The sequence below is a fragment of the Perissodus microlepis genome, chromosome 3 (assembly GCF_051167445.1).
Source record: "Perissodus microlepis isolate ML-2025 ecotype Zambia chromosome 3, ASM5116744v1, whole genome shotgun sequence".
Taxonomy (NCBI): Eukaryota; Metazoa; Chordata; class Actinopteri; order Cichliformes; family Cichlidae; genus Perissodus; species Perissodus microlepis.
In genome coordinates this window covers 40,236,599-40,258,181 of record NC_140463.1, presented here as the reverse complement: position 1 = coordinate 40,258,181, position 21,583 = coordinate 40,236,599, and the positions used below count along the sequence as shown (strand labels likewise).

Genomic DNA, 21,583 nt, shown 5'->3' with positions numbered 1-21,583 from the left:
AGGTTAAAAACTGGGGAGCCTGAGACAAAGGGGGAGGGAGTGGTGAAGGGATGGTAACACGCTCCAAGAAGAAGTCATTCAGGAAAAAAGGTTCACCTCGATTTTAGAATATAGAGAGAATTCAGTACCACAAGTGTTTTGTCGCGCAGGTAGAAAGAGCAGCCGCAGAGGAGGAGAAAACGGGAGCAGAGGAAAAGAAAAAAGATTCAGACACACTCAGCTCTCTAATTGTGGGCGTGTCCAGAACTATAAGTGCCTTCGTTCTTACCTGTGTTACTTATATCCCTGCATGAGGCTCAGAACAAGCACTCTCTCACAGACACCTGTCAGACGACACACCCCTGCACTTGAGAACTCTCAGCTCTGCATCTCCAGGTAAGAGCCTTCTCCTTTTTGTTTAGTTTATTTTTTACACCAGATCTAAACTTTAATGCACTTAGACATTTAAATCAAATGGTGCTTTTTTTCTTTCTCAATTTCCTACAAACTAGATTATATTGACATTACTAAATTTTAAGGAAAAGCTTTCATCTTTTTTCTCGCTTCCTAACATCCTGCTGTGGGAGGATTTTTCATGTATTATATAATAAGAAACATATCACAGTAAAAGCACGTCTTGCGTCATATCAAGTATCCATAAATATGAAAAAATGCTATTTTTTATTCATTTGCATTTCTCAAAAATACATCCAAATGATGCAGTTTGTAGAAAAGAGTTTTGCAGGGGTTTTATTTTGAAAGTCATGACTACAATTGTATCCCTTTGTTTTCAAAATTATCTTTGCAAAACTAAGCAAAGTGAATATGATTTACACAATGGTTTTTTGGAGTCCGTAACATGAAAACAAACAAACAAACATATATAACACACTAATATGTATTTATTTTAGTGTATCATATTCACAGGAAGAGCTTTCGGGTTAAGGAAACACGTTAATTTAAAGCTAAATATTTATCTTTTACTTTTTTATTTTCAGAGAAGACTAAAACTTTTCCCAAAGTGGGGAAATTTCTACTGTCATGCGGTCATATGTAAGCGGCTGGACTGTTGATTTGGTGTTAATGGCATCCCCCAGGCCTTTCTGCCAATGCCACAGTCGTGATTCCTCGGAAGTAGAGCTGGAAAGAGCTGCAAATTTAGAGGGCAGGGGTCAGTAGCGTGAAATTCCCAGGAAAACGTGACTTTAATGTTTGCACACGTGTGGGTGAAGTTGGTGGGTCCGTCAAACCTACGATGTTCAGGCTCATCGATCGCGACTTGTGTTCGTCTGTGTGCGCGCTCGACATATATATTTGTGGCTGTGTACGTTCTGTGAACTTAAACGGAGTGCGTGCGTGCGTCAGCGGGTACCTGTTAAATGAAGCAGACTGTAAAGATAGAGACAGTGTTGTCTTTATTCACATCAGCCGTTACTCAACCGAGTGACACACAGGCAGACATGCAGGATGGGAAACCACCTTGGCAGAAAGAGCAGGAGGCTCTCAGGAGGCCATTCATTTGAGGGGGAAGTTCATCCTGAGAAGATTAAAAAAAAAGACATCATGGCTTCTTCATGGCCCAGAAGACCAAATGCAAATCTGATTTAAGTGACGTAATGACTGGCTCCAACTTTTTTTTTGGCATGTTCTTCAAAACCAAACAATGCCTGCTCGGCTTAAAGAGGTTAAACTCTCCAAGATTTTACAGGAAACCAGGCAATAAAATAAGACAAAGCTGAAAAACTCTTTTGTGCAGCAATAATCATTCTGAGCCGTCCTGAGGCCGCTCTGATTTATTGCGCCAAGGATCGGAAACCACTGGCCCTGTGCATTTTGCATGATTTCCTTAAAAGCTGGGGACAAAACACTTCTCTTTCCTGGGTTCTTGTAGCAACATTTAACGTATCCCTCTGTTTGAACCATTCAGATGTCGCTGTGCATGACCTCACATCTCTGCCTGCTGGCCCTACCAGTGATCTCACTCCTGCTGCTCTCCTCTTCTATTGGTTGGAGCTCCGATGTCCTCACCCCAGGCTGTCACCTTTACCGTAAGTTTTAAACTGTATAGTTCAGTTTCCAGGTGCTAGCTTTTTAGTTAAAAAAAAAAAAGAAGAAGAAAGGTCTAAAGTTTGTGGAAGAGGTAACCAGAAAAAATTCACAGATGATTCGCGGATTCAGTATGCTCATACTACGGAAATTACCCCACCTTTGGCTGCACAGTTTTATGCGATGATCAGTTCCCAAACCTCTTCCAGTGTGGGCTGTTTCTCAGCAGACACTGAGGCCAGTGGACACAGTTACTTTCCAAACTGTAAACCAAACAGGAACCAAATTTTTGGTGTTTTGCTTCAAATATAGGTTCACCAACCAGAATGGAAACAGTTCAGTGTTGGTGCAGTGTCCACTTAGATATAGTTTTTGTTCAAAGTTAGCTTTTAGCATTAAATCCTCACAGACTTAAATTATGTCCTATTCTAGCAGCATTATCCTGACAGTGCCAAACCATACTTTTCATAATTGTGGTTTGGATCTTTTTTATTTTAACGTATTTTACTTTTTCATGGATGAATAACCTCAGAGACTGAGGTCTGATTTAAACTGACTTATAGGCTTTTGCATTTATAAACATGACCGAGAAGTAATAGTCCCATAATCAATTTGTATGTACTTGTCAAAGTATCATACATCCACTTTCTTCCACTTATCCAATTCAGCGGCCCCGCGGGGTTCTGGAGTTTATCCCAGCTGCCATAGCATGAGCTGGGGTACACTCTACAGGACGCCAGTCTGTCCCAGGTCAAAATATCATTTTGACATTTTCATTGTGGACTTAAAAAGTACACTCAGCATTTTTTTTTTGGGAGGGGGTGGTGGTTATGTAATAAAAGGTAAATGGACTAGTTCTTATATAGTGCTCTTCTATTCACTGCACTCAAAATGCTTTATACAATATGTCTCATTTATTCATTCATATATGCACTTGTTTTCTATACCTTTTCTACCTAAGTGCTTTCTGTCTAACATTCCCACACTGATGGACGCACTGGGGAGCAACTTAGGGTTCAGTATTTACCTAAGGTTACTTGGGAGCAGCCCAATGCTGCCTTCTCATAAACTTATAATTCATGCATTAAAAATACATAGGAACTGGTCTGAAGTTGGTGGAAACCACCGTGCTCCACCATGTAGCCAGAGACCCACCACATTTGCAGTACACCAAAGCATTACGCCAGCTAATGCTAAGCTTGAGTGTCCATTACATTCTCACAACATATGAGTGCTAATTCACTAAGCGCCAAAGTGCACCAGTGTCACTTCAAAGATATTTTTATTATTGTCAGCAAATAGTAGCTGATAGAGGCTAACAGTAGCTAACAGACAGTACAGTAGTTAAGGGTGGCAAAGAAAAAAAGCAACGCTACCATCAGTTTAGCATATCCTCACAAATCACCACAGTAATATTCTTCAGAAGCAAGCTTCCTTGACTTGATGATTTGTATGGGACTCTTTTCACAAATTTTTGTTCACAAATTTTATAGCGTCTCCCAGTGTAAATAAAGTTGGGCACTTTTCACACGGCATTGGGAGGTGAGGTGAAATGTGGAAATGGCAGCCTTCCATAGATAGGGAAAAACCCCCGGATGGATTCAGTCCAAACGGATTGAATGTTTTTTTGGCCGTTTGTCCTACAGCAGCCACCGTAGCAAGGACTATACACTTGAATTGGGAGAGGTAAGAAAACAGAACTCAGTTGATTGGAATCTGCAATCTACTGATATCTAGTGGTGAGAAAATGTACACATTGAGAACTCTTATGCATTTCATTGTATGACAGTGGGACATAACTAAGCATTCTTGGACTTAGTGCGAATGCATATCAAAGACCATGATTCTTTGGGAGTGAGCTATTGGTTAGTCTTAAATTCCTGCATGGATCTGCAAACCAAACACTAACCTGTACTTTTCCCCCTCCTCCAGCCTTCAACGTGACCATACGCAGCGACCGTCGCGGCACATGTAAAGGCACTCATCTGGTCTACGCCTGCGTGGGCTACTGTGAGTCCAGTGCCTTTCCATCCAGATACTCTGTACTGGTGGCCTCCAACTTCACCCACAACATCACTTCCACTTCACGATGCTGCACCATTAGCAAGGACGCCAAGGTAAGAGGTGGGAGATGTTGAGGAAACAACTATAGGAGCAACTACTGCTTCATTTTTACTGTTGTTCATTTTCTTTGGCTTCTCTTCACTTAGGTCAAAGTTCGCCTGGACTGCCCGCAGGGTCGTCACCATGACGAAATAGAGATCCTGACAGCGAAGGCGTGTCGCTGTGACATGTGCCGCAAATCACGCTATTGATACACAATGATATTATACTGCATACTAATGTTAACCACAATGAGTAAACCAGGTTACAGTGTAGGCAGTAAAATACTGACAACTTTTCTTTTTCTGTCCATTTAGGCTTGTTTGAACAAAATTAACTTTAACTGACATTGTAATATGGTACTTTCATAGCAGGGTCTCCTTCACTAAAGTGGACCTATTATGCTTTCCCTTAATTTTGTGAAATATATATACTTTGCTTTAGTGGTGGACGCTCATATTAATTAAACTCATCCTTAATATGGTCATCAGAAGCACAGAGTTTTGGCTGTAAACATATATATAGTTTACATATATAGCACACAATTCAAATCTTTTGTTTAAGACAGACAGCCAATCAGAACAAAGTGAGCCTGAGGTGAGGGGGAGGAGCTAAAACGACTTATTTCTGACAGCGGAAGAGCTGAGGGGCTGCACCAAGGCTCAGTATTAGATAATTAAAGATTAATCTGATATGTGATTCATGCAAAGCTACTCTAGTAAAGTCCAAGATCAAAAATGAGCATAACAGGAAATGAAATAACAAAACAAAAATTGTAGACAGTAAATTCTCTGGCTACAGATCCAACTACTTTATAACTGCATGAAAAATTCACGCTTTTTAATGTACTGTTAGTTTTTTTTGTGTAAAATGTGATGTAAGAGAAACTTGATTGACATGCTTTGAGTTTAGGCTGTAGAAACCATTCTGTCACACACACTGCACACAAACTAAACATTTTTATAGTGTTGCCTCAGGGCTTTGAGGCTTGGCAAACACTTCATAATTCAATCATCTTTCATCACACTTTGTGATTCAGTAGCAAGTGTCAGGACACAGACATAATCAAACTCGCAGGAACCAAAAGTCAGATTTAGAATGACTTTAATATAAAATGAATGAAAACATAGCAGTCGATAAAACAGTCGAGTCATGTCTTTGTTGACTTCGATTAACAAAAAAGTTGAAATACCGTCTTTGGAAACAATGTAAACCTCAAATATATGAGGAATGTCATTCTTGTAGTAACCACTAATCACAGTCATGAGACCAAAGAATGTACACAATTTATTTATATTTAAGAATCTGAACTAAAGTCATTTTGTAAATAATATCTATTGATGAAACCAAAGAATGTTGGAAATGAAAAAGAGGAACAATGCACTGTGTAATTTGTAATGAAACTGTATGTCAATAAATTTCTATTCTGCAACTTTAAAATAATTTCTGTGAATTTTCTATTTTTTTTTCTTAACAACCACGCACAAATAAACTTAAGCGGTCACATAACATGCCTAACCACAACCTCTATCCCTAAGCTTAACTTTAAATTCAGCCTTGAATTAAGTGATAAATGTTGAGTGAGTTTGTGCTCCTATCAACCTCATTCATCACTGTCTCACTGTACACGCATCATATCAATAAACAATTCAGTTGGTAATATTACTGAGGAAATGCTTTTCTAATTCTCTGGATCTTTGACGAACAATGAGAAAGGGAAGACATGGCTGCAAAGAGAAAAAACAAAGACTTTTAGAGATTGTTGCAGTGAACAAAATGCACATTTGATAACATTAAGACAGGGTTCTTGGGCTCAGTCCACGGAGCTGCTACCGTATTTCATTACCACCACGAAAAGACTTGTTAGATGGTTTGGCATGCTCGTTCAGAACATGCTCATGTTAGTCCTTGATATGCCTAAGGACATCGGGCGACTGTGAGCAGGCATTTCGCAGGAATACTGTAATTTCTGTGCTTACATGCACAGGAATTACAGCATTCCTGCAGAGTGGGACTTCCCAACCCATTGTAATCTTTGACATCTTATTTTATCAGCAGATCGACCGTACAAATCAGCTCTTGTTTCTCCCCTGGGTGTAAAAAATCAATCAACTGTCTGACTGTTACCCTGCTGTGTCTGCCTGCAGCATTCAAGGAAAAACTCTACTGATGGTGTTGGCACTGCACTGTCATACTGACCTGGCCAGCTGCTTCAGAAATCCTGGTCTCACGTGTGTCCCCTGCTCCTGCAGTGCTATCTCAGGCTGCTTTTATTTTTAAAAAAAGAGAAGAAAATGTAGATAAATAACACACACCTGCTATAACTTGTTTTCACCACTTTTCCCATATGGTGATATAACCCCAAAAAGCATAAAAAAAAAAATTTAACACCCCAAAACAAATCTAAAATGTTCAAGTATGTGAATTGACCAGGACAGAGCCACGAAAGGGCATAAGAAGAGATGCATTAACTAAGCCAGTATGAGGTTTTCAGTGGTCCATTCAACAGCCAACTTGTTATGTGCACTTTTTCAACTCTTGTTAACTCAAATATGTAACCAACCAATCACATTCATTGCATCGCTCAATGGCTTTAGACATGAAGACATGGTCCAGACAACCTGCTGAAGTTCAAGCTAAACATGTGGAACCTTAAAGTAGATGGGTTATAGCAGCAGAAGACCCCACCAGGTACCACTCCTGTAAGCTAATAATGGGAAACTGAAGGTACAATTCATGAGGTCACCATAACTGGACAATTGAAGATTGGAAAAATGTTGTCTGGTCTGATGAGTCTGATTTCTGCTGCAAAATTCAACTTGGTCTGAATGTGGTGTAAAAACATAAAAGTATGGATCCCTCCAGCCTTATATGAATGGCTCAAGTTGGTGTTAGTGGTACACAATTGGTACTCTTTGGGTCTCGTAGTACTACTTTAGCATTATTGAAACGCCACAGCCTCTCTGACTTCTGTTGCTGACCACATCCATTGGTACACAACCACAGTGAGCCAATCGTCTGATGCCTGCTCCCAGCATGATAACGCAACACGTCACAAAGCTCAAATCATCTCAACCTGGTTTCTTGAACATGACAATGAGTTCTTTGTACTCGTATGGCCTCCACAGTCACCAGATCAATCCAATAGAGTAGATTTGGGATCTGGCGGAACAGGAGACTTAAATCACAGATGTTCAGCAAACAAATGTGTAGCAACTATGTGATGCTGTCATGTGAAAGACTCAGAGAAAAATCTCTGAGGAATCTTTCCAGCACCTTGTTGAATCTGTGTAATGAAAAATTAAGGTTGAGCCAAACTGATAGTAGCAAGGTTTACTGAACAGTAATAAGGTGACCAGCAAGTGCACATTTGGCTGTTTCGGTGAACAGAAACGGCTTGAAGACGTTGCTTGAAGACGTTTCACCTCTCATCCGAGAAGCTTCTTCAGTTCTAAGGTCAAATGGTGGGGAGTCCCAGATTTAAACCTAGTGGGAGTGTCCCCCCACAGAGGGACAAAAGGACCCCCTGATGATCCTCTAATCGCCTGAGCCAAGGTGTGAAACTGGGTGTGGGTCCCAATCAGCCAGGGTTTCGGGTGAGCTCGTTGTGGAACCTGGCCCCACCTTATCATGCGAATTCCTGAGGTCAGATGGCCCAGGATGTAAGTGGGCGTTAAGGCGTCTGGGGAGGGAACTCAAAACTGGATTATAGATGGCAGACAGTTGGTGTCGTAAACCACCGCCTCTGTTCAAAGATGGTCGCTCACAGTGGACATAGATGGCTTCTTTCAATCCTCTTTCAAACCATCTGTCCTCTCTGTCCAAAATGTGAACATTGGCATCCAATTTTTGGACAGAGAGGACAGATGGTTTGAAAGAAAATAACCACAAATTTGCAGTCAACATTAGTTTAAATTGAAATTAATTTCATAAAAATGTTTTCCATCCTTCTCTTAAAGCTCGTATGTACATTAACATCATCAAGACCACAACGTTCGAACATAATTCTTTTTAAAGCTTGCAGACTTGTATCGACACTTCCTTCTCAGTGTTAAGACAATAATAACTCAAAGGGCTGACATAACAAGTTTAAATCATTTTTTCCACTTGAAACAAATGCTGAAGGGGAAAAAAGGAACAGAAGCAAGAGGTGGAAAAAGACAGAGTGGACAAATGTAGAAACAGAGGATCAGGTTAGATGAAAGGGCACGAACGAGAAAGGAACGGAGAGAGGGGTAATTTTGGATTTTACTGCTAATTAAACCAAAGAACATCACCACTCTCTCACATGCACACAATTACAGAGTTCTGTGTCTGATGTAATGCTATTATTAACCTTAATGACACTCGTTATCCTACCTGTCTGCGCTAATGTTAGCCTCGGGCTGCAATAAAGACAAAGATGCTACAAGAGTGTGTGTGTCAGAGAGGAAATGAAAGGGTGTTACAAGACTGACATTAGAGTTTGAAGCGTTGGAATCGTAACTCTAAACAATGACTGACGCTTCAATTTTACACGGAAGAGTGTGAGAATCGATCAGAAGTTACGAGTAAAACGTCGAACTGGAAAGGATCACCTTGTCAACGTGTCCTGGATCTTCTTTGGTCTTTCCCTGTGAGTGCTCACTGACCAAGTCCAACTTGCTGTAATTTAGACACAGACAACTTTCAAGTATCTGAGGAACTTTATTATAAATACAAGAAGATCTGTCAGTCAGTTTTGGTTGCCTCGGCAATAATTGTCCTGATTTAAGTGTGTTGGTGTGATCGTTTAAGTGTGCGTTATGCTCGCTCGGCCACCACAGATCGATACCTTTGTCATCAAATGGAAAATGTTCGCCTTTGATTGTTTTATTTTAAATAGTGGCTCCACAGATTAAGGTGATACATTTGAGGATTTAAAATAGGATTTAAATCTAGCCCGTCTATCAGCATTCAGTCCTTTGTGTATTTGCTTAGGATGTTGTTAAAAAGTCCAATTCCATGTCTACTTCAGTTTTTAGAAACAAGGCCTTACATAACCTTTAAATGCTTTTGCTATTATTCACAAACCGTAGTTGAATCAGTGAATGCAAGTACCTGACCCAGTCCCTGAGGCAGAGGAACAAGCAATCAAAATTTCAAATGGCTTTACAGCTGCTTTGAGGTTCTTCTGATGAGCAGCTGTCTCACTACAGCAAACATCTCTATCATTGAGGCCTGGTCTTTATGATTTGGTCACTTTAAAATTTGTGTTCAGCGTCTTTCTGATTGGTGACGCAAGGTGGCACAACAGTTGCAACAGTTACCTGCAGATCCCGGGATAAAATTTTGGGATTGTTGAAGAATTTTTTTTTCTTGGGCATGACACCCAGCCTCGAACAAACTAGCAGTCTTTAAAATATGATAATATGACCAAATTACACACTTACATAAAAAAAACCCCAGCAGACTTTTTTTTTTTTTGGGGGGGGGGGGGGGGGGGGGGGAGGGAATATTGACGATTACCATGTTGCTTAAAAAAAAAATATGAATGTATTCATATTAATATATACATATCCAAGATAGTAGAGAGTGGTACTGCACTTTAATGCTGGCTTTCAAAAATTAAGGGACACACAGCAACTAGCTAACTCCTATCACCATAAGTCAGAACCTGGAATCACATCGTTGATGGCAGATCTTTGGTCATTTATTAGATTATCTAGTTTCTTTTACATTTCTACTAACTGTAACTAGTCTGCACAGTTCTTAAAAACTCACTGACACTGTGACAGTAACAGCAAACTATCAGAGCTTTTGTCATTCTCTAAGTAGGTTCAACTATTTTCACAGAAAGCACCACCCAAGTCCGGCCAAATAAAGAACCTACTGTTAAAACATGTTAGTCCAAGAACTTTAATCTGCTAGGTCAATGACAAAAAATAAATAAAATACACACAAAAAAAAGAGCAAAATAAGAACCAACTATCTGCCAAAAGCAAGTTTAAAAAGTTTTTTTTTTTGGTGTTTTTTAAAAGACACCACAGATCTCAGGCTCAATGTGAGAGATCTCCAGAGTCTGGGGCCACTTGTCACAGCTGGGGCAGCAGCCGTGTGGTGGAGTGAATGAGGACCCAAGTTGCAGACAGTGGTGGAGATGCGAGTGAGGTTTGTTTACAGTGCTCAATAACAAAAGGCGAGGGCAGAACTAAACATGAACCTAAACTGGGGAAAACTAATAATAACAAAACACGAAACCATAACTCACAAAGTCACACGCGGGGAAAACATAAGGAGGTACGCAGGGGATGAAGAGCTGGGAAGGGAGATCAGAGTGTGGCGCAGAGAGACGTAGAGATGACCACAAGACGCAGAATGACACAGGTTACACAGACGAACCGACAAGGAGCACAGACTGACACCCACGATATGTACACACAAAAGGTAATCAGGTAATGGCACACAGGAGGGAAGCACAGCAGATGCTAATTCACAAGACGACAGGAAAACACAAGCTGACACAGTGATAACAGACACAGACCTTCAAAGTAAAACAGGAAATTCACAAAGACAAACTCAGGGACACGAACAGATCACAGGAGGGAGAACACTAAAGCACTAAACACAAGACCCAAACCCTAAGCCCTAATACAAAATAAGAATTAACACAAAACATAAGATGACACCAAAATGAAACACAAAACGCTGGGTCAACGACCGAGGACCATGACACCACTGTTGCAAAGGCTCTGCCTTCTTTAGTTCACAGCAGGCAGGCCCTGTTCACAACCACCTGCTAGGGATGTATGGATGTAAATGTCCACTTTAAGATGCTGGTGCTTGTCCATGCAGAGTTCTAAAAGTTAAAAACAGCATCTTAAAGTGGACCCTGAAATTGATGGGAGCCAGTACAACCGAGTTAGCGAGGGTCTCACATGGAAGTGTGTAGATTACAGTGGGAGAAATGTAGTGGAAGTACTTTGCCATGTGAGCAAATAACTACACAATGCCAGTTGTGTATGAAATTTGTGCATAAGCTTCATCATTAACTGCTTCCTTATACTGGATCAAGTGTCTGCTTATCAAAATAGTATATGTCAAAAAAAAGCCAACCTTCCATGAAATATCCTTGTACATTTTTAGATCTAACATAATCTGCCATCCACACTATATTAGGTCAGTGAGCAAGTACAAAGAAACTCTACAAGCGCCCTTAAGGGCACTAAACTATTCATTTTTTCTTGTGACTAAGGAAACTTTCTGGTTCAGAAAGCTTCCGATTGGCCAGAAATCTTAAAAACAGCAGTGCTTATATGATTTGTGTGCAAAAAACAAGAACTTCTAAATCCAGATACAGAGAGGCTTGAAAATAACCATCATTTAGAGTCAAGGCCCAGAAAAGAGAAAAGTGGACCAATGGTGGCTTGTGTTAAAAATACAATTGAGAGCCTTACTATAACTGATCCTGCTTCACAGGAAAACAGTAGAGATGTGATTCATTATTATCAGGAAGTCCTAAAAACTCCCTGAAAAGCCTTCAGTTAATCCAAAATGCTGCAGCAAGAGTCCTGACAGGGACTAGAAAGAGAGAGCAGATTTCTCCTGTTTTGGCTTCCCTTCATTGGCTTCCTGTTAAATCCAGAATTGAATTCAAAATCCTGCTCCTCACATACAAGGTCTTAAATAATCAGGCCCCATCTTATCTTAATGACCTTGTAGTACCTTATTATCCTATTAGAGCACTTCGCTCTCGCTCTGCAGGCTTACTTGTTGTTTTTAGAGTATTTAAAAGTAGAATGGGAGGCAGAGCCTTCAGTTTTCGACCCCTCTTCTGTGGAACCAGCTTCCAGTTTGGATTCGGGAGACAGACACTATCTCTACTTTTAAGACTAGGCTTAAAAATCTCAGTGAAACTTTATTTCCTGTGAATTGGTTCTGATGCTTGAGGCTGTGCCGTTTGCAGGGTGTGTGTGTGTCTCCTGAGTTTTAAAAAGGAGACAATTCTGTTTATATAAGTTAAAACAAACTAGATGGAACACGGGACCTTGTTTATGTGTGTGCACACATTTCAAATAATAATTTTCGCCCCACTGATCTGACTGTCAGAGTGATTGAGGTGGCGCCTCTTGCCTGTTTCATAACTGCAAGAACCACTGAAGCGTGCATTTGTGTGTGTGAAACAAAGTGGTCGTCAAAATGAATGACTTAGTGATTTTATGAACAAGGACACTGATTTTGATCCCTAAACTGTGCGTGTATAATACTTGTATGAACAAGTGTCCTCTTATTGTTCGCATCGTCTTATAACAGCAACATAAATGGACTCCGAAGGAGAACACAAAAATATGCACTGGCTTCTTTCCGAGAAAGTTTACCTATGTCAGTCACCTCAGTGACTCAGTCACCTTATTTCACCTGAAATAGAGTAAATCTAAACGAGGGTTAAGGCCCCCACTGGGTGACCCTTTGTCGAGCTCTGCGTGTACACAGAGCCAATACAGAAGCTACAAGATGTGCATTGGTGCAGTCCTCCAGATAGCCAAAAGTATGTCAGCTTTGGGCCGATCCTATATAATAATAATCATCATAACAATAATAATTATAACGATTAAATAAAAAAGGAATACACCAGAAGACTAAAATATGTTAATCAATAGAAAAAAAGTGAGAAAAAGGGCGATAAAAGATGTCATCACATAAAAAGCAAGTCCTTAAAGCAGGGGTGCCCAATCCTAGTCCTCGAGAGCTACTGTCCTGCAGTTTTTAGATGCATCCCTAATGGTTTGATTACCTCTTCAGCATGCCATCAAGTTTGGCAAAGGCCTGATAACAAGCCATTCATTTGATTCAGGTGTGTCAAAACAAGGATGCATCTAAAACCTGCAGGACGGTAGCTCTCGAGGACTGGGATTGGACACCCCTGCCTTAAAGGAACTGAGTCTACAAGCTTTATGTCCTCTTCTAAGGCCCCAATTGAAAAAGGATGGTGACCTTCAGACTGAAAACTTGACCTTGGAAAGGCTCCATCCGTGGATCTAACGCTGTGACTGGCTCAGATGAAGCAGAGGGCAGGTCCGGGCGTGCTTTAGAAGTTATTATCTTAAAATCAATTCTAAAATGTACAGGGAGCAAACGGATTAATCCATGAAGTCAGGATTAGAACAATGTTATTCTGTATGCGAAAAGCTGCTGCAGTTTGCATTGGTTTTAAATCTAGAGCTGGATCTAATTTAGAGGAAGCAGAACTGGACAGCTTTTTGTTGTTGTTGTTGTTGTGTTGGTCCGATTTAAATTGTCCACTCAAATCTGTCCCCCTTTGGGTTCCAAAACAGCCCTGACCTGTCGAGGCACAGACTCCACCAGACCCGTGAAGGTGTGCTGTGGAATCTGGCAATTCCTATAAGTTGCGAGGTAAAGCCTCCATGGATCAGACTTATTTTCCACAGATGTTTGAGTGGACTGAGATCTGGGGAATTTGGAGGTCAAGTAAACATCTCAAACTTTTTGTTGTGCTCCTCAAACCATTTTTGCTTTTGATTTCATTAAAGGTCTGCAACAATGTTTGTGTAGGTGGTACCCAAGGTTTCCCTGCAGAACACTGCCGAACCATCACACGTCCTCTGTTGGCTTGCCTTCTTCCCATAGTGCACCTAACCAACCACATAATGTAGAAGAAAATGTGATTCATCAGACCATGCCACTTGCCCTAATGCTCTGTGGTCTAGTTCTGATCCTCACATGCCCATTGTTGGCACTTTCAGTAGTGGACAGGGGCCACCATGGACACCCTGACCAACACGTTCTCATCCCAACGTGGAACATACCGACGACTGTGACAAATTATCAGCATGTTACACGTTCGGAGACATGCAAGTGACTTCTTCGGTCTTCAGTCTGACTGCAGGTTTCCCCAACCTTATAAACAATACATTTGCACAATATTTGCACATTATGTACATTAAATCTGTTCACTTTCAGATCCGGAATCACTTTGGAAAACACTATGTGATAGGGTTAAGGTTAGGGTTAGGGCTGGAATGGACGGCTGGCCTCTTCGCTAAGCGTGTCTTACTGCCGCGAGCGGCTTTCTATTGGATTCAATTGACAACACAAAGCGTTTGATAAGGACACGGAAGGGTACCTTTCTTGTTACTATGTGACACCTAGGGGTGTGACACATCGTCGGTATGTTACACATTACCCTGACTGGTCTGTGGTTATGCAAACAAACTGTGATACTCTGTGTATTCTGACAACTGTCTATCAGAACCAATAATAACTTTTTCCCACAATCTGAACTACAGTAGCTCGTCTGTTGGATCGTACCACACGGGCCAGCCTCCCCACGAACCTTGGCCATTCATGACCCTGTCTCTGTTTCACCACTGTTGCTTCTTTGGACCACTTTAATAGATACTGACCATTGCGGACGGAAACACCCTACAAGAGCAGCAGTTTTGGAGATGTTCTGACCATCACAGTTTGGTCCTTGTTAGACTCACTCAAATCCTTACGCTTTTCCTGCTTCGAACATCAGCTTTGAAGATAAAACTCCATCTGCTATGTGCACCTGGGCTTCAGTGAGGCTCACCTTCTACGTCTATAGTTTGTTTACATGCTCAGTTAGCTTACGCTCAAGTTTCTGCTGAAGAGCACCAATTTCTTCTTTTAACTCTCTTTTCAGTTCGTCTTTTAAAGTGCTTAGTTCGGTTTTTAGCTCTTGCGTAAGGTCTTTTATGTCTCTACAGATTGTAGCAAGCCAAACTCGGAGTGTCTCGTTGTGAACTTGGCCGTCCACTTCCTCTGTTGTGCCATCTTTGCTTTCCAAGACGATTCCAGGTTGTACCACAGCTTTGTCTTGCTGCCGGTTCGTTTTTCTACTTCTTTGTTCATTCCCACCACCCATCATCTCACGTTTATTTGGCCTGTTAAAGTATGTGGTGGGTTTATTATGCCCAACTTAGGGGAGTAGCTAACTATGTGTCTGCTCTCTCGCCACCTTCAACTAGCTCACCATTTCACTTCAAACCAAGTGCAACCTCTGCTGTTGCCATTAGCATAAAACTTGTCACAAGAGAACCAGGTGAGTGTTGAAGATATGCAATTTTTACATTTTCAAAGACAATTTTAAATGTTACAAATGGAGCAAATGCAGTTTGTGAGAGATGTATGCAGAGAGAGAACACTCACCCAGTCACTGCCACCCTGTTTTCGGCCTCCATGTCATTGATTAAGTCCTTTAGTATGGCCTCCTCTAGTGGTGAATCTCTCTTTAACTGAGGCTCAGGAATGGAGGGGATGTGCTGCGTTACATCATTCTCCTACAGAAAGACGCTTCAATGACTTCCCAGCTCGACTGTACAGTTGTATTACCTGATTGCACTCTATTATATTATAAGGAAAACATCATACAACCTTTTCATCTAGTCACTGATTTTAACTTTAAACTATGTGTTCAGAGCAGAACTTTTCGGCACTAACCACAGCAACATATTTCTTTGTTTAATAGTTTGACTATAAAATGTAAACATTCTCTCGTGTACTCTTGTGAGTAACGTAATAATCCACTCACCTCCACTGATTGACACCCTGAAAAACACAAATAAACTGACATGAGATATCATCATCCCTGAACACTATCCTTGATCATTGTTCTCATTTCCCAAGATTTTCTCTCTTTGATTCCTTCCCTTATTTCCTCGTGTCTTAGAGATGAGTTATAAAGAAGGCAGGTGTAAACCAACAGGGAAAGATTTTTTTTGTTTTGGAGCCATAATTTTAAATGAAAACAGTTAATATGAGGTATTGCACAATATAGCTGTGTTATGATGTATTGTTATATTTTATGGGCCATTTGACATATTTTATCTGTCAGATGAAGTGGAGTCATCCTTAAGAGATGGACAGAGGAGAAGCAACAAGGTGGCATAAAATAAAGAATAGAAAACTGCTAAACCTCTATAAAGTATTCGTCCATGCCTCTGCTTGCATCTTGCTTTTGATGACACAAAAAGATAAATAAGGGTGACGAATTAAATCTCTCTTCCCAGATTCTGTCCTTAAAACATAATTTTTTTAAAAAAAAGGTGAATGTCAGTTTAGTTGAAGCTTCCTTTACTTTATAGTGTGTTATGTTAGTACGTCAGCGTTAAAGCTGCAAGATATCCAGCAGACGTGCAGCTGCCCTCACCGTTCTGCATGTTTTTCTCCAGGTAGAGGATAAGAGTGAAAGGGTAGACGCTCAGATTCATCTCATCATGTTTGCACACACTCTCCCACTGTTTCTTATCTGACAGCTACAGTTAACAAAATACAGCAGGCAGGAGCTACCATTCACATTTTGACTTCTGTGATCCTCATTACATGCCTATGGACTGTATTATATCAGTTTAGTAGCATAGGTAGAGAAATAACGGGTCAAATTGAGGGATGAGAGGCGCTTAAACACAGAGATGATGCAGAGGTGAAGGATACAAGGAAAGATGATGTAATGGGTGGAGGAGAACGGCTGAAGGTCATCCAGGTTGCCAAGAACGGTTCTAATAATTTCCTTAAAACAGAGAAGAAGAGGCACAAACATGAAAAGAGGATCTAAAAAAGAACAGTGTGTGAAAGAACACATGAGTGCTGAGAAGGATCCACAATTACCTCTAATTCCTGATTGAAGGCGACTTCTCCCATAACATCCTGTTGGCTGTTGAGACACACCCAGCAGATGCTCACATAAAGTTTCTCTCTTAAAGAAGTTGTCAACTTATTACAAAAGCAGTAAGGTTAAATATAATATCTATCGTGTCACTAAAGGCTTTTTATCAACCTGGCCATCCTGCTTGGAATTCCCATACGAACTGTGCTATTTAAACCGTTTCAGCATGAATAGTTTTTGATGAATCTGCAAGCTTCTTTGCAACCCACCTCCACCCCCTCTGTTACCACTGAGGTTCTGTTGCTGCTGCTGCTTCGATAGAGTGTGGGTGGACACCAGAGCAGAGCCATACTGTACGACCAAATATGACACACTGTGGTGAGAATATTTTGATTAAAGTTGTCCTGACAGAAATAGAAACGGTTAAGTGCTGCAGGGCTTTAAATGTGTAAAAAAAACAAACATGTATGTTGTATTTTAAATAACAGAAAATAGCTTTAAGGCAGAATCAAGGATCACTCAGACTTTTATTACGGGGCATTATCCTGGAATATAGACAGACAGATCCAGTGAGATATGTTTCTCTTTTGCTGATCAAAATAACTGCCAGGAATCACATATCGTGATATATAACAGAAACCCTTATAAAGAGTGGCATTAAAAGCACGGAAATCATCAAAGCTTGAAGCAGAGCTGTTTCCCCAACTGATTTGGGGATTGAAAACATTTTACAGTGCTTTAAAGAACTTAGACTATCAAAGGAAAAGGGATGTCCCACGTGGCAACAAGAAAAAAGGTAGGTGCAACCTGAATCCTTACTTTCTCTGCAGCGCGTGTACTGATTTCAAGCTGTGCCGCAGGGTTGTTCTGCTTTGAAGAGATACACGTGGAAGTGGAATCGTCTCAGGCTTAGGCACAGTTAAATTATTTCATTGCTGAAAATGCTAGTAAAGCTCATTCTGGTTTGGAGAAAGACTACCAAGAAACGAGCAAACAAGAAAGTCTTCACTAGTACACAATTAGGATTCGACTGTTACCATGTTTATTTCTGCTTTTTTATGTGGGGATGTGACGTTGGTTCATTCTCTATACTGAAGAGAGGCAAAACGCACTGATCACAAAATCACAGGAACACTTTGAAAACACATCAGATCTCAAACAAAGCCTTGTTTAGTAGTAGACTAAAGAGACGCTCGGTTTAAAGGCGCTTAGCATTACAGTTGTCTCTCACTGTGACTATGATGCTTGATAACTATACTGATATTGACTGAGTCGTGTATTAGGAATGAAAGCATGCAGAATTACCTGAAAATGAAAATTATCAACCTAGAGAGTAACTGAACTCGAAAAACTCTGAAAATGGGCCAAAATTTCATTGGAGCAACTCAAAATGGTACCCAGTAATTTGCATAGCCCCTACGCGCTTGTATGGAAGCCAGAGAATGTCGGGGCATCCTGGAGGAGTCTCGCTACCTGTGAAACCTTTGTAGAGTCCAGGTATCACCTCATGCTATAAGCAGTGACAGTGATACTAGCCAGATGCAAAACTATTTAAAAAATAGTCACAAACGATCAGGAGGGGAAAAATGTCAGTAACCTCCACCCTCTAACACCGTTGCTGTGTTGGGGGTTGTCTTATTGTCGCCCAGTTGTTGTGAACCTTTTGTTAATTCCATTAACACTGCAGCAGCTGAAACTAATTAACAACCCCATCTGCTGTTTAACTGACCACATCAATATTGCTGAAGTTTAGCTAATGTTAAGCTATACTCTGATTAAAAAGCCTTCTTTTCATTTTTCCGAGCTGTGTACATATACACTAGAGCCTGAGTACGAAACACTGTGTATAACACTGTCTTGCCTGTAGCTGGAGCCTCCTCTGATCGTGAACTTGTAGATGAAACTCCCTGCTTTAAAGAATCGAGTTTCTGGGAGAGGAAATGATATGGCCTGCAACGGCATAGTCGACCTAAATGAGCTTAGGAAATAAAATGAGAAAATTAGCCAATTCCTGTATTCATTGTTATAGTGAGGATTCAATTGGAAATACAGCAGGGAGAAAATGTTCAGATAGCTATACAGGGCAAATTTCACATGCAGTACTGTCCTTACATATGTTAAAAAAAAACAAGATTTCTCTCTCGTTTTAGTTTTTTTTTAATTACCGTATTGTCTAATGCTTAAAATGGCGACCTCGAATTCGCTACCTCGTTCACTGGGTTATCTCCGACCTCGAGCAGACCGTGAACAGTTAAATCTGTATCCGTCAATCAAACGTCTGATTCGTCTCGAGATTTGCTGAGCAGGATGTATTCCCGCCTTCCGGCCGCTCGGGCTGCTGTGATTCGTTAGATCCCTCACGTCTTCTTCCAATCCACAGTGTCAGAGCAGGTGTCACTATGGTGACGGCGAAAACCGACCCAACTGTCACGTGACTGTCAGCTGACTACATATGGTAGCTAGTAGTAGGAAACTGTACTCAGCTGCTAGTTACCTTTGCTTTATAACTTGTTAGTAATTTCTTTGAGAGGACACTGCCAGTGTATGCACCGCCTTTCCTAAAGAAGTCACTTGAGGTGAAAAAAAGGTGGGGTGGAAATATTTTTCACGTAAAATTGTTTATATATTAGAGTATACCGTCCCCTTCCTGCATTGTAATGTCCACGTGTCTGCCTACAGAAATTATTAAAAGTGCTCTTCAAGTGTCATAGTCTTCATACACTGTGACCAGCTTAATTAGTGATGTTAGTTTACATCTTCGTGTTGCTTGCCTTTCTTATTTTGCGTTAGAGAAGCACCAAAAAAGTCTCTAGTGAAACAAGATAAAATCTGTATTATTACCAAGTTTAAGGAAGTGCTTTCAAGCAATTTTCCAGTGATGTAACACACAAAATGGGACAAAGGGCAGCAGAAAACCAGCTAAACTCACTTTCTCTATCCGTCTTTGACAGAGCTTGGCAAACCAGTTATTCCTAACAGGGTGCAAAGTAAAGAAGTGCCTTGTAGTCCAGGATGTCGTCCACCACCACCTCCTCTGTTACCCTAAATACTGGGGTTCAAATGCCCCTCCTGGGGTTGGGGACTTACAAGTTGCACGGCTCTGAAGAAGTGTATCGGGCCGTGGATGCCGCCTTGGCTGTGGGTTATCGGGCCTTTGATAGTGCAGCCGTCTACCGGAATGAAGCCGACCTGGGCCGATCCCTGAGGGAGCTCCTGCCCAAGCATGGCTTGACCAGACAGGATGTGTTCATAACCAGGTGATGCACAGGCTTCTAAAGCATAAGTTGACACATGATTTCTAAGAGAACACATTGGGGGCACTAAAGCTGACTTTAGGTGTTGCGCTGCTCATTCAGATCCCTGTTTCTCTTCCTGTTTTTCAGTAAGCTGGGCCCTAAGGATCAGGGTGAGCGGGCTATGGAAGGTGCCCTTCACAGCCTGTCTCAGCTGGACTTGGGTTACATTGACCTCTATTTGATTCACTGGCCTGGCACGCAGGGTCTAGCAGTGGCTGATCAGAGCAACCCAGGTAGACTCCACTTTTTTTTTTTCCAGTTGTTTCAGGTGTTTCGAGTGATCTATATTTCATTGCTGCACTAACTGCACAAAAACCATTCAAGCTGTCTTCTCTCATTCCTCCACTGCAACATAGCAGGCATTGAGTAACGGCAGAGATGAGGTCCTAATCAATATTTGATCCCAGGAAACCGAGCTCAGAGTTGGGCCACGCTGGAGGAGCTGCATGGCCAGGGGAAGCTGAAGGCCATTGGAGTGTCCAACTATACAGTGGCTCACATGAGAGAACTAATGCAGAGCTGCAAAGTCCCCCCTGCAGTTCTACAGGTACAATGCAGGAGTTTGAATGGAGGACAGGGAAAGACATTAGCAGCTGTTTGAAATCTCACGGTTTTTTTGTTTTCTTCAGGTAGAGTTTCACCCACGTCTGTGCCAAGCAGAGCTGAAGAGTGTTTGTGAGGAGTATGGAGTCTGTTTCCAAGCATATTCCTCCTTAGGCCAAGGAGATCTGGTTACTGACCCTGTGGTCCTGGAGGTGGCAAAGCAGTGCCAACGCACCCCCGCACAAGTGAGCCCACTCGCGCTGCTATCTTGGGTATACCTTTGTTTTTATTGCAAACATTTTAAGGTTCTTCTGTCCCTCTCCTCAGGTGCTGCTGCGGTGGGCGGTGCAGCAGGGTGTCGCTGTGCTCCCAAAGTCATCAAACGCAGACCGAATACAGGAGAACGCCAGACTTTTTGACTTTACACTGAGCGACGCAGACATGGACAGACTGTCAGCTTTGGACTGTGGACAGAAGTACTGCTGGGATCCGTCAGGGGTCGCCTGAAACACCAGCTTGTGTCCTCCATGATGCCTTTTTGTCTTCAGTTTTACAGTGGTAGTTTTGTTGGGGTTGTTTTTTTTTAAAGCTGCTACAAGTTCTGTGTCGACACTTTGTTAATTTCAAGACAAAAATACAGCATATTGTGGTATGAACTCTAAATCTATGCAACGTCACCCATCACATGACTTCATTGTCAACCATAAGCCATGTCTTAGTGAGAACCTTTCCCTTTGTTATTGGATAACAAAAACTTTTACAAATCTGTCAGTTTAACTGTTGCTCCTTATTCTGCATAATCTCTTGCCTTTTCTTTGACTAACCAGAAATCTCCACTGAAATCTCCACTGAACATAATTCAAAGGTCTTCTAAGCCTGTGTAGTAGACAATTAAAAGAACAAAATACCTTTTAAAAGCTCTCTTAAAATTATTTATTTAGACCAGAGTTTTCACAGTTGTAGAGAAAATACATTTACAAGTCATTAAAACTGAAAAAGAAACCAAAAT

The 21,583-nt window shown here is 41.2% G+C and overlaps 3 protein-coding genes across 7 annotated transcripts; 2 read left to right on the top strand and 1 right to left on the bottom strand.

Moving 5' to 3' along the window:
• The first annotated feature begins 1,918 nt into the window (after positions 1 to 1,918).
• On the top strand, positions 1,919 to 4,505 carry gpha2 (glycoprotein hormone subunit alpha 2). Its single transcript, XM_084918662.1, has 3 exons — positions 1,919 to 2,027; positions 3,958 to 4,142; positions 4,236 to 4,505. Exons 1-3 carry the CDS (start codon positions 1,919 to 1,921, stop codon positions 4,338 to 4,340), a joined length of 399 nt encoding a protein of 132 aa, XP_084774788.1. The 3' UTR covers positions 4,341 to 4,505.
• A 710-nt stretch (positions 4,506 to 5,215) lies between these two features.
• On the bottom strand, positions 5,216 to 19,134 carry majin (membrane anchored junction protein). 5 transcript variants are annotated; one of them, XM_084924432.1, is made up of 10 exons: positions 18,901 to 19,123; positions 18,597 to 18,713; positions 16,738 to 16,783; positions 16,564 to 16,639; positions 16,280 to 16,378; positions 15,662 to 15,678; positions 15,280 to 15,410; positions 8,706 to 8,772; positions 6,328 to 6,392; positions 5,216 to 5,855 (listed from the first exon to the last, which is right to left on the bottom strand). In XM_084924432.1, the coding sequence occupies exons 2-10, from the start codon at positions 18,695 to 18,697 to the stop codon at positions 5,810 to 5,812; spliced, it is 648 nt and encodes a 215-aa protein (XP_084780558.1). In that variant the 5' UTR covers positions 18,698 to 18,713; positions 18,901 to 19,123; the 3' UTR covers positions 5,216 to 5,809. The 5 variants fall into 5 exon arrangements, with proteins under 5 accessions (XP_084780558.1, XP_084780557.1, XP_084780554.1 ...); XM_084924431.1 differs by having other exon boundaries at positions 6,328 to 6,395; positions 18,901 to 19,122; XM_084924428.1 differs by lacking the exons at positions 5,216 to 5,855; positions 6,328 to 6,392; positions 8,706 to 8,772 and adding an exon at positions 9,605 to 13,739 and having other exon boundaries at positions 18,901 to 19,134.
• A 12-nt stretch (positions 19,135 to 19,146) lies between these two features.
• LOC146391463 (uncharacterized) lies at positions 19,147 to 21,491 on the top strand. The gene is made up of 6 exons (XM_084924427.1): positions 19,147 to 19,322; positions 19,687 to 19,992; positions 20,119 to 20,264; positions 20,439 to 20,578; positions 20,661 to 20,819; positions 20,902 to 21,491. Exons 2-6 carry the CDS (start codon positions 19,748 to 19,750, stop codon positions 21,079 to 21,081), a joined length of 870 nt encoding a protein of 289 aa, XP_084780553.1. The 5' UTR covers positions 19,147 to 19,322; positions 19,687 to 19,747; the 3' UTR covers positions 21,082 to 21,491.
• The last annotated feature ends 92 nt before the right edge of the window (positions 21,492 to 21,583 follow it).